The 12,953-nt window shown below is 48.8% G+C and overlaps 1 protein-coding gene across 2 annotated transcripts in view; it reads left to right on the top strand.

Moving 5' to 3' along the window:
- The window catches only part of EFL1 (elongation factor like GTPase 1), a 122,320-nt gene that overhangs the window by 101,359 nt on the left and 8,008 nt on the right, over positions 1-12,953 (top strand). For both annotated transcript variants that reach the window (XM_058736399.1, XM_058736398.1), the window contains one exon: positions 4,780-5,762. In XM_058736399.1, coding sequence (XP_058592382.1) covers positions 4,780-5,762 — 983 coding nt within the window. The remainder of the gene's footprint in view (positions 1-4,779; positions 5,763-12,953) is intronic.

The following is a 12,953-nucleotide window of genomic DNA, read 5'->3' as shown; positions in this document are numbered from 1 at the left end:
AATATCAAATGCCTAGGAATAAAACAGACTCAAGTTCCAGGCTGTCTACAAAAACTGTAACACACAAAAGAAGGTGTCTCCCATCTTTATGGCTTAAAAAAATTGTATTATGATGATGTCAGCTTTTCCCAAACTGATCATACATTCAGAGCAGCCCCAGTCACAACGCTGTTCACTGCATGTGTTTGCAGAACTTGACGAGTCGATTCTAAAATTTGTGTGGAAATGCAAAGGGTCAGTAAGGACCAAAACCCTTTAAGCAAGTAGAACAAGGTAGAAGTTCTTACTGCTCTGGAAATCGAAACTTATTTGAAAACTACAGAAGTTGACTTTGTGCCGTTGACACAAGGATAGACGGACGGACGGGAGGACTAGGGCAGCGAGCGTGGAAGGGGCAGGGCGGAACAGTGGGGGCACCCACCTCTCCGCAGACGGTGCTGGCAGCTTGGACCTCTGTCTGGGAAAACCTCTGCCTCATCCTGAACTCAGAAACCTATTCCGGGTCTGTCGTGGGTTGAAGTGTAAAAGGCAAAGTCATAAAGTACCTGGAAGATAACACACAGTATCTTCGAGACCTCGGGATAGGGAAAAGCTTCTTAAATAAGACGTTAAAAGCACAAATGACAGAGTAAAGTTTGATGGTCAGAACACACGATGAAGTGTAAGAAGGCAAACCCTAGGGTTAGAGAACACATTTGTAATATGCACAGTAAACACGGGACTTAAAGCCCCAGTATAAAAAGAATTCCTTCCGGTAGATGAGAGAGACAGCAACCCCTAGACGGTGGAACAAAGGCTTGAACAGGTGCTTCACATCCCCAAAGTCTAAAGACCAAGAAACATATGAAAAGATATTCAGCTCCCTATTAATTACTGGAAGGAAGTTAAAACCAAAGTGGGATATGTCTGCATACCCACCAGAGGGGTTGAAATTTGCAGGTGGCCATATCAGATGGCGCCAGAGATGGGCAGTAGGAATCCCCCTCCGTAACTGGGGATACTGGGAGTTGGTATGACTTCGGAATACACTTTGGTATTACCTTCGGAGGGAGGAGGTGTGTGCTTGTTACGGCTTCTGGTCTGAGCCTGGCAAGTGTGCATTATGAACGTTCATGGCAACAAACATTTAAAATTTTTTTTTTTTACATTTATTTATTTTTGATAGAGACAGAGCACAAGCGGGGGAGGGTCAGAGAGAGAAGGAGACACAGAATCCGAAGCAGGCTCCAGGCTCCGAGCAGTCAGCACAGAGCCCGATGCGGGGCTCGAACTCACGGGCCGCGAGATCGTGACCTGAGCTGAAGTCGGCCACTCAACCGACTGAGCCACTCAGGCGCCCCAACAAACGTTTTAATAGTCCCCAAACTGGAGACAACTCCCAACAGTGCAGTGGACAAATAAATCATGATACCTTCTTACCGTGAAATTCTGTATAGTAACCTCAGTGAACAAGCTATTCGAACATGGATGGATATGTCACAGCATAATACTGAGCCAGAGAACCCAACTGGGAAAAAAAAAAAGATTTGATCCTGTTTATATATACATATACAGTATTAAAAGCGTGCCAGACTGAACTATAGCGGGTAGGGGTTACATGCGGGTTACATGTTCAGGCAATAAGAATTTTAAAGAAGGGACTAGAGTAAAACCCAGGATAGTGGTTCTATTCTTGGGGTTGGGGGAAGGCATGAGGGTCCTTGGGCTGCTAACGTTCTGTCTCTTGACTTGAGTGGTAGTTTCCGTGGGTGTTTACTTTGTGGTCACTGACAGATCTGTACATTATTGTTTTGTCACCTGTTCCATAGGACTATAAAATTTTACAATTGTACCTACATTAGGAGTATACATAAAACTCTAGAGTCGTTTAGCTCTCATAGGACAGAACCTGCCTTCTAATACATGAGCTCCCTTTTCAGCTTTGACACACATCTTCAGAAATACATTACGTGCAGGAGCGGGAGACAGGGGACACCCTGTCGTGTCCGGGCCAGAGAAACTGTCACGGTTCTTAGCAACCAGATCTCAGGAGCTCAGAGACGGCAACATCTCCAGGTGGTGGTGATCAGAGACGGCAGGAAGTTGCGGGCGGTCAGAGCCTACCGTGTTCCCATGGAGGCAGGGGCCGGCTCCGCGTTGCCCGGATTTGGAGGGCCTTTGGCCCCGAGGTGCTCTGCAGGTGGGACAGGATGTGCACCCCCCTTTCGTGGCGCGGAGTCGTTCTCAGCAATCTCAGAGGTGATTACTGCAAGGGGCTTCTTGGGACCCCCGGAAACCGAAGGCCTGATGAGACTCCCAGCCCTTCCTACATTACAGCACGAGGAAAAAATGTGTTTGCTGTCAGAGTCACTTCTAAGAATAAGACCATATTTTCTCTAAAGAATGATAATGTTAAAAATATCGTCCTGTGTCTGAGATTTCTACATGGTTTCATTTTTTTTTTTTTAAGTGAGGAATGGGTATTCAATTTAATTGAATGCGAATTTAGCATTTTTACAGATGGTTACTGAGATTGGTTACTCTATTTAACGTTTTCAATATGCTGTATTATTTTAACAGATCTCCTAATACAAATAAATTTTCATGCCCTATGATAAAAGCTACTTCATGTTATGGTGAAGTATTCCTTTAATGTGCTGTTTACTTTGTCACTACAGCATTAACTGGGAAGAGCACGGGTTCTGGGGTCAGACCTGGCTTCGCCACCGACTAGCTCTGTGACTTCGGGAGAGTGACTTCGTCTTTCTTACCCGGTTTTCTCCTCTAGACAAGGAGGATACTAATATACCTACTAGAGATAAACTACCTGTAAAACAGCACACCGTGTCATGTGGAATAAGTGATTAGTGAAAAGAAAAAGTGCACATACATCCTTTTTTCCCCCTTGTTATTTCAGGTCTTATATCCGAATTCTTAGGTGAGATTGAACTGCGGGTTTGTGTATGCTGTCTTTGTCAGGTTCGAAGAGGAAAATATATTTTATTTCATTTCTTTAATACATGAAAATGTGTACGGCACATCCTGGTTTACATAGTAAGCACCAAATACGTGTTGATGCGACGTTAGCTATCGTTTTTATGAGTAGGCACACAGCATCTTGAATAAAGTGGTACTTTTTTCTACTAAGTTTTGTGTTTTAATTCCAGCGTAGTTAGCACACAACATTACACTAGTTTCGGGTGTACAATGTAGCGATTCAGCTATCGCATTTGTTACTCAGTGCGCTCATCATGACAGGTGCACTCTTAATCGCCATCACACATTTCACAAAGACATTTCCGTACGACGTCAGGAAGACATCCACCCCGTACCTTCCGTAACGATAAGAGCATTGAAATGAGCTAATCCTTGACAGTGAACATGCTCACTGGCAAAACCAAAACCTTTCTCGGGAATAATTTTTTTCACATTGTTATTTTCCTCCACACATTCTGGTCCATTCAGGTTTCCTAGTCTAAAATCAATTAGATTTGGTTGTACCTATTTTGGTAGCATACTGTTTGTAGAAAACCATCCATGTATTGAGTTTTCAAACTTAAATCAAAAAGAATAAAATCAAATAAACCAGATACCTGCCCCAGATCCCCAGAATGTTCTGCAGAAACCAGAAACAAATCTAGAATCAAATGTGACCATTTCAGAAACTTAGTATTTAGTTGCCTTACTGTGTAACATTTCCCAGAGAAAAGCATTGGTCCACGGTCCCAAGATTTCATATGACATGTGTGTGTGAACAGACACACATACTTGCACACGCGTTTATGCACACATCCATCCACACTGCCAGTGGCAGGTAGAGACCAGCCCAGAGCCTTAGTGTTACCTGGGAATGAAGTAGACACAAAATAAAGAAAGATTGGGTGGTTTCATTGTTTTCCGAATCAATCCACGCCAATTTCCAGAATCTGCCCACCGTGAACTTATAACTCATTTGGAAGAAAATGCGGCATGAAACTAAACTTGATAGCACGTGGAAAAAGGGCTTTCTGAACTCGGTACTGGACCAAGGTGCGAGACTCTGTGGCCAATACAGTCGTCCCTGGCCACACGTGGCCATTTAAAATTAAAGCTAAGTGAAATTAAAACTTCGGTTCCTCAGTCACACAGCCACGTATCGAATGCTCCGTAGCTGCGTGTGGCTATTTAAATGTAATTTAATTAAATAAAAAGAAAACTTCATTTCCCCGGTTATAGTAGCCACATTTCAGCTGTCCAGTCATCACAGCGCAGATACGGAACATTTCCATCGCTGCAGAAAGTTCTTGTTCAAAGTGTCTCTCTAGACAGACTCCTGGGTTACGCCAGCCTGGCTGTGAGCATTTATCAAAGCCAGATCCATTGTCAGGATTTGACTAGGTGTCCTCAAGTTCTGTGATTCCTTGTTTAGAGTTGTACTCATCGAGCTTTTCTTCTCCCGGTTTTTAAATTGGCAAATCGTATTGTAAAGAATTCATATGTCAAATCTTACGAAACTATTTATTTTCCGCTCAAAACCATATTATCTAAATAGATGGTTGATTTGTTTTGAGAGCGAACAAAGCGGTGAAATTCTAATGTATGCAAAGAACTCCCTGAAGGTCTGTTCCCGTTGGAGGTGGTCCTTTCAATCCGAAATGAAAGTGGTGTTTGAATTTTGATAGAATGTAAAGAACCGATCTTTCCTAGTAAAATAATTTTCATGTTTCTGTGCTTCTTCAGAATCCTCATTGTGTCACAGTTCTGCAGGGAAGTTTTGATGCCATTTTTATTGTAACCTTGTTATTTCTCTTGAATTTGTAGGTTTGCGAAGATTCAGATCAGCGTGTCTGAACCGATTATTCCATTCAGGGAAACAATTACAAAACCGCCAAAAGTCGACATGGTCAACGAAGAAATAGGCAAACAACAAAAAGTTGCAGTTATCCACCAAACAAAAGAAGATCAGAGCAAAATCCCAGAAGGAATCCAAGTTGACTCTGATGGCCTCATCACCCTAACAACCCCCAACAAGCTCGCCGTGCTCAGTGTTCGAGCCATGCCCCTTCCAGAAGAAGTCACACGGCTCCTGGAAGAAAATAGTGATCTGATTCGTTCTATGGAGCAGTTGACATCCTCTTTGAATGAGGGCAGAAATACTCAGACGATCCACCAGAAGACCCAAGAGAAAATTTGTGAATTCAAAGGAAAACTAGAGCAGCACCTAACAGGGAGAAAATGGAGGAACGTTGTTGACCAAATCTGGTCATTTGGGCCAAGAAAATGCGGGCCCAACATACTCGTAAATAGAAGCGAAGACTTCCAGAACTCAGTATGGACAGGCTCAGGCGTCAAAGCTTCCAAAGAGGCCAGTAGATACCGAGATTTGGGCAACAGCATCGTGAGTGGTTTCCAGCTAGCAACCCTCTCGGGCCCCATGTGTGAGGAGCCTCTCATGGGCGTCTGTTTCATTCTGGAAAAATGGGACCTAAGTAAATTTGAACAACAAGGGGCAAGTGACAAACATAATCAAGAGCGAAGGGACGTGGTACAGGAGGCACAGGCGGAAGGTGAAGCCTGTCCCGGCAGAGGCGAAAACGGGGGGCCGCAAGGTGGCGGCTCTGAGCCCTCGGAGCAGAAGACACCCCAGAGAGGAGAGTCTTCGCTCACTGACTGCTACGGACCCTTCTCCGGACAGCTCATTGCCACCATGAAAGAAGCTTGTCGCTATGCCCTGCAGGTGAAGCCTCAGCGTCTGATGGCAGCCATGTACACGTGTGACATCATGGCCACCGGTGACGTTCTTGGTAAGGAAAAGAGGGTGAGGACCGAGAGGTCCCTGTGGTCAGAAAACTCAGACTCACTTAATTTTTGTTTTTGCAGAAGCTGCATCGTCATCTGGGTCACTAAAGCGCTAAGGGCTCTGAACGCCTTAAATAGTGAAATGGCGATGGGGGAGGAAACGTGATTACCAAAGATCTTTTCGTTTGCAGCAGACAGGCTCCTTCCTGTCCCGACAGTCTCAGGCGTAAGGTTTGACGTGCAGCGGTGTTCCCGAGTGAGTGGCCCTGTCGGTCCAGGTAGGCAGAGTCTTCTCTGGAAACCATCGGAGAGTGAGGTGACATTCTTGCACACCTAAGGCAAAAGGCCGTCTGGAAGTGCTGGGTCCTTTTGGGAGAAGAAGAGCATCGGGGGCTTTATTCACCACTGACCGTTCCGTCAGATCCTCCTCCCGATTTTTCTGTCTCTGGAACGTCTCTGGGATCCCTGGAGACACACAGCCCTGGCATTTAGTAGCTGCTTTGACTTTTGACTATTACTTCACGGAGACTTTGTTCACCTGTAAAAAGGAAGATAACCAGCCAGAGGCTGTGAAGATTAACCCGAGAACACAAGTCCGTGCTTTAGGGGGGTGCCTGGCCTGCGGCAGCTCTCCCGTGAGAGACGGTCCTAGAACCGTCTTCAGGGGCCAGAACGGTGCTGGAGAGCTTGTAGGTTTCTTCTGAGGCCCTTTGAGTCAGTGTGTGCTTATTTTACATTCTTTTTAGTAAGGTTCTTCTGCTGATCAGTTCCTAAAAACAGGTATCTAACTCGTCAGGGTATTTTTTCTCTAAAGAAATTTGGGCTTGCCTCCACAGTAGGGTTCCTACGAGACGGGCCAAGCATCCAAAGCAGCGTTTCAGAAGCAGCGGGGTTGAACAGTTACAGGGGGTTGGCCCCGCAGGACCGCCCGCCTGGAGCCCGTGTGTGCCGCGCACGCGTGCACGGTGTCTGCAGGGTGACAGGGAGCACGTGATGTGTCTCGGCCCCGTTTGGGCCAGTGTATCGTTACGAGCTCATGGGATCCGTGCGTTGGTGGAGGAACACCAGTCGAGACCATTCCCGGACGTTATTCTTCGTTTTCACCAAGAGCTTTCTCGATTTGCGGAGGCGGAGGTGGAGTTGGAATCGGGGAACCGTGCAGGAGACCTGGCTGCTCCGGTTTCCCCGGCCCTGCCACGAACCACCGCCACCTGAATACTTGCCTCGATGGGCAGCTCACAGCCTGTCCCCTGAGGAAGCATCGTCTTCCCTCTGTGGTCGCCTGCTGGTCTGCAGCCACGTGTGCCGCCACGTGCCCCCCGCGCGAGCACTTCATGCGCCCGAGGAGCACGTGAGTTTTCTGCTCCGTGTCCCTGAGAAAACTCTCCGGAGCCTTCCGCTGGTTTTTCACGGTGCGATTTTTGGTGCCCTTTCACCGTTCCCGGGGCTGTCCTCCGGGGCACCTCTCACTTGCTCCGCACCCACCGGAGAGCAGCCGTTCGTGCCGACCGGCGTGGGCGCCACACGGCCACGGCACGGTAGCGATCTTTCAGTGGGATTTAGCCACCGCCCCCTGTCGTGAACCCCTGGGAAGCCAGCGTGAGCCTCGTTCCCGTTTCAAGATAAGTCACGTCTTCCCACCCGTTCCCCAGAAAGCAGAATCCGAAGTTTGGCAACTGACCGGACCTTAGAGATGACAGAGTCCCGCGAACGCGTGTGTTTCCGTGAGCTCCGCACGCATCTGGACAGTGCAGTTTTCCTCGGGCTTCTCACACACCCAGCGGTACAGGGAAGATTCTGGGAAGTGCCAGCACCACAGCCGTAACACACTGATTGTGTTTTCGCGTGTCTGCTCTCGTGAGAACTGAAACTCAGGAAGGGGTGAACTGAGTGGGTGGGTGGAGTGAGGCTCCTTCGTGTCTGTAGGTTCCCCCGACGATCACCTTGCCAACCGTATAGAAGAAGTCAGCTGAGGTTGGTGAGGTTTTGTGTCAGAAAGTCCATGCGTCTCCAGACGCAAGTAACTCCTACTCGCAGAAACATGTACAAACCTCTGTGATGTATTCTTAAAACACTGCGGGAAATTGGCATACGGCTTCCTAATCTGCAGTTTATAGAATCAGTGTTTTCATCCCCCCAGAAGTTCATTTGTTCCTTACCTTTCGCCTGTACTTCAGCACACCTCCCGTCATCGATAATTTCTCAAAAAAGACACGTTCTTTAGGGCTGTGAGATGTGACCCTGGCCCCGGAGACGGAACCCATTCAGAAGGCCAGCTGCCTGCTCGTCAGATTCCCGGGGGTCCTGGGCCCCGGTGCGCTCTCGGCTGTGACTGTTCGCCCGGCCCCTTTGTCCCCCGTTCTCCCCAGCGAAGAGAATGCAGGAGACGTGGATACCAGGACGCCCTGCTTCCCAGCGCTTCTCTGTTGACGCCACACTCGTTTCTCCACGCTGTGGGCACGTCTCAGCCTTATTTCGAAACTAACACCGCAGACCGTGCTTGGTGTCATTCGTTGGCCCTTCTATTTGGCGGGCTCAGCTTGCTCTGGTTTTAACAGCCCTCCTTCGTCCGTCGTGCGCGCCTTCCTACAATAGGCCAGGAGGGCGCAGCAACCTGCCCGCCTTGACCCGACACATTTATTTTGGAGCCACTGTTGTATTTTGGGGTGGGGAGGATCTCTCCTCCTTTTTCTGTCATTGGGATCATTTATGGTTGGTATTTCTCTCTCATTACTCCTCCAAGGAATTTTATCTTAGGACTTGTTATCCCGAAACTTGTTTTCCTTCTCCTCCTTCGTGCACTTGAAATGATCGACCTGGAAGTGTAGGGTCCACGCACATCTGTGCCTATCCCTCCGCCCTCCGGACTCCTGGGGTGATAATAGGAATGCACAGTTCCTCCCCAGATTGCCATCTCTCCTGCATTATCTGTTTGGAGTGGCATCTGTCCATTGCTTTCTGGCCAGGCAGATTTTCCCACCTAACACCTGAAGCCAGAATCCGTGGTGGCGTTCATCCACTGAAATTCCAGGCAGACTGTCGCGTCTTCCCTGTCGCGCCCATGCTCTGTGCCCTCTTTCCCGTTTCCATTAGGAGTTCACAGGACCCTGCACGTGACCAGGCAGCCCCAGGCCTGTCTTCCTCCTGGCCCTGTCCACCTGGCCGTCAGACTGCGTCCCGGCACTTGGTAGGAGGAGACATAACCTTGATCATCCGCAGGGCTACTTGCCCCCCTTCTGTCTCAGGAGCAGAGTTAGTGTTTGTCTGGCCGCCTCCAGGTCACTGTCCACTGTGCTGTAGGTCCTTCTGGCCCCTCCGAGGCGGCGCCCTTTGCGTGGACTGCTTAGTCCCGGGCTCTCTGTCCCAGACGCTCTGGCTGGCGTGATACATTTATCCCCAACCAGCTGGCTGCCACCTTACAGAGACCCCGTGTTTCGATTTGGTCTGGAGTCATTTCCTCCAGAGTCAGTTGGAGGCCCTGCTGCTCAGAGTTGAGGGTCTTCTCTTAAGCCCATTTTGGGTCGCTTCAAGGGGTCCTTTGGTAACGATAGCCACTTTCTTGTACCCAAGGTCAATATAGCCTCCTGCTCGCTTTCTGCGCTTTTCTTTTTCTTTCTAAATCACCGCCTTCATCCGGAACAAGAAATGAGGAGACCCTCGTGACCCTAAGGCCTTTGCTTCCTGCCCAGATACTCAGACATCTCCCAGACTTTGTTGATGGATGCTTTAATTCTGCTAAGAATTAGCACAACTTGAAAGACAAATTCAGGTCTTTCTTATTAAGCAAAATGAGCGTTCTTAGTCTCTCTTAAAAACTGAGTTCTTTCTACACAAGGTGTTAAAGCGAGACATCGTCTACAGGTGGTCAGAGTAGGGTGTTCTGTAGAAGGACAGAGGCCTGACCTATACACCTTCATCGGGGGACATGGGCCTCTTCCCTTACAAACTACTTTCTCAAAGGCCCGGTTCTGTTCTCATTTTTCACCCATGGAAAGTGCCCTTCACTTAGCGGACGTTAGAATTGGTTTGTGTTTTTGTCACGTTCATATTTCTTCTTCTGACCTGTTAGCTTCTTTCATTCTTGGCTCCTCACTTTTTATCTGGCGGTGACATCACACGTTCCTGCTGGTGTTGGAGTTTCCGCCTTCTGTTTTCACCTGTAGGGTACGCACTCATGTTGCGAGAACACACGTGCCTTGAGGTGTCAGGGACAGTCTTAGTAAGTGCCACTGTTTGCTTTTAAAAGCCTCCTCTGTTCCAGACTTGGGGTCCCTTTTCCATTTCATCGGCCTTTCCTAATTCACTTCAACAAAACGTACTGACGTGTGTACGTGCCTACACCGTGTCGAAGCACGATCCCTGCTCGGAGAGAGGCGTTAGGCGACAAAGCCTCATTATGTGAAACAGCACGGCTGAATTTAGTGAATAAATGTGGTCTTCCAGTGAAATTTTATGAGAAATTGGGATTAGCAGAATTCGAAACAGGGTAGACTTTTCTAAAGTGATAGTTCTTTGAAACGGGCTTTGATGGGTAGAATAATTTTGAGTTGAGCAGCTGAGTGTGAAATTGGCCTTCTTTGTACCACGGCACTGCAGACTGCCACGGAGCTTGGAGGGAACCCGCCCCGACTCGGTTTTATGGGCACTTCTGTTCTGCATTACCATGCCGACGCTGGCCGGTTGGGTGGTTGAAGCCAACGGTAGTAACACTCTGCGTTAACCCACACGGACCTGTGTCTTGTTACATTTGGGTCCTCACCCGGTCACCCTGATGCTGCCAAAGTATTTATTAGCCTTCCGGCCCCCTGTCAACTTTGGATCTGGTCATCATGCCTTCCGGACCCTTACGTTGCTGGTGACCGTCGTGAGGACACGCAGCCGCGGTCAGAACACGGACGCCCGCCTCAGGACATCTTGCCAGGGTGGGCATAACTTGTTGACGTGCGTTTCCTGTAAACTCGTGGCTGGATTCATCTGCACAAGAGCGGCCGGCCCGCCTCCCCCGCTCTGTCCACAGTGCACTGTAGCTCACGTTTGGTCAAAGCCCATCTGTATCCTGTCAACCACACGTGCCTGATTTAGCAGTCTGGTCGCTCTGTAACAAAAGGAAGAGAGGTTAGCGTGACCTGGTTTGTAAGAAGTGCCCACCAATTTCTTTGTGTGTTTTAATTGAAGTTACACCGCAAGGGCCACCAACGATAACAGAAACCACAGCATAAAAGAAGAATCTTCCTCCTTGAGAATCAACCTGTCATTTTCCACTCTTTTACAGTCTCTGTCTGTAATGGTATGTTTCGCATAGCTGTAACCTTATGGTGGAAGCAGTTTAATGTGTTGCTTTTTGCATTTATTACTTATTTTAAAAGCATGCTTCCATTTGGCCACTTAGTATTCACAATTTTCATTTTAATCGATGCATAATATCCTATCAACTTGTTATGCTATAATTTACTTCCCATCATCCCCAGATTGGAAATCCGCACTGTTTCCTGTTTGTTTACCGTAAGAGAAAACGTGGCTGTGAACAGCTGCTCCCTCTCCTCAATTTTGGAAAAATGAAACAAAACGTACCTTTAATTGCCGAGCTCCCAGCTCTAAGGATTGTAGGGTCTCCAGAGCAATCTTGCTGCCCATCAGAGAAGAAAATATACAGACGGGAATATGTAGTGCCATGAAAGAGATTAGGTTCAATGGAGCCCACATGGCGAAGAGACCGTTTTGATCTCAGGGTACCACAGGACACTCGGACCAGGTGGTTCCAGATGGGCTCTAACTCCGTGGAGTTGGCCGAGATGCACCCTAGATTGGAGAATTGTGCCCACAGGGTGTGCCGTGGCAGCGAGTGCCCTACCCCGGCTTAGGGCAGAGGGTCCGCCCCGTGTGCCGTCTCAGTGGAGTCTGCGGTCTCAGTGGAGGGTCTGCAGCTGTGGGATCTGCGGGCCCCAGAGCTTGAAGTAAGGGGTTGCTGCCGGGTCACAAAAGGCCTTGAATTTGGGTCCAGACGTTTATCTGTTTATCTGGTAGTCCAAGTCCCGCCCTGACCAAAACTTCGCATCGATTAGACTTTTTGTTGCTATCTTTTCCCCAGTGGGTGCTTGTGTCTTGGTGCCTTCGCGCAGCAGGCGCACCGTGACTTTTTGTCGAGTGCAAGGACAGGTGACTGACCAGTAGTGGAGCAGGTGCCCCGGTGGAGGGGAGGCCATGTGCTCAGAGGCCGCAGGGTCACGGGTCCTCCTGGATGTGGCTACCATAATTTCCCCGCTGGAACAGTGGCCAGTTTGGAGGGTCTCCGAATGCATCCAAGCATCGGACACAGCTGTTGGGAAAGCCAAGTGCGTTTGGAAGGGTCTCTTTATAGCGGATTTCCTTTGCTCAGTGATCCATTCCTATGCCTCAGTTTGGGGATTTCGTTTTAGTGGAATTAAAACCGAATGGCCGAGAATTACACGATGAATGATGTTCGGTCTCCATTGCAGTACCTGGTCGGAGGCCCCTGGCCTGACCCACGCAGGAAGGGAGGCGCCACGGGCCTCCATGGTGGGGGCTTACGCCTGGTGGAGACGGGCCGTCTTTCTTGTGCTCTTCTCCTCGGCCAGCCAGGCAGCCGAGACTCCTTTTTCCAAGTGGCAGGTGAGCGGAGGCCTCAGGGGACGTGCCTGCTGGCCCCGCAGGTTCCTCACAACCGTGTGTGGTTTTCAGTTGTCTGTCCTTAGCAGAGTTGGACCCCCTCGTGGCTAAAAGGATTCTTGGAGCACCGGAGGGACCCTTCCAGAAGCCGGCCTCTGTAGTGGGGAGACCTCTCCCTCCCGAGTGGGAGGCGGCATCGGGCCTGACTGCGAAAATGTAGTTAGCCAAGAGAATGTGCGGGCATTCTTGTGATCTGGGTAGACCTTGTCATCAGACGGGAAAGATGCCACACACAGTTTCCAGGGGAAAAGAAATACTTACGACACTTACGTGTTAACCAGTTTTTAAAAACGTGACCAGATATCTCTGCGTGTTGTTTTCATTTCTAATATAAAAATGTTACTGTGTCTTTTCCTTGCTTACTGGGCCCAAATAGCCTCGCGCTTTCCTCACCAAATCAATAATGTCTCATAATTATGAGTATTTCAGTGTGTGCAAAGCCCAGGCACACTCGTCTCCTTGGGTTTCACACCCGGAGACTGACCGTCATGGGGGATGTTGCATCAAAA

This window comes from Neofelis nebulosa, chromosome 7 (genome assembly GCF_028018385.1).
Source record: "Neofelis nebulosa isolate mNeoNeb1 chromosome 7, mNeoNeb1.pri, whole genome shotgun sequence".
Classification (NCBI taxonomy): domain Eukaryota; kingdom Metazoa; phylum Chordata; class Mammalia; order Carnivora; family Felidae; genus Neofelis; species Neofelis nebulosa.
The sequence above is the reverse complement of the archived record's forward strand: the minus strand, read 5'-3'. Positions and strand labels throughout refer to the sequence as shown.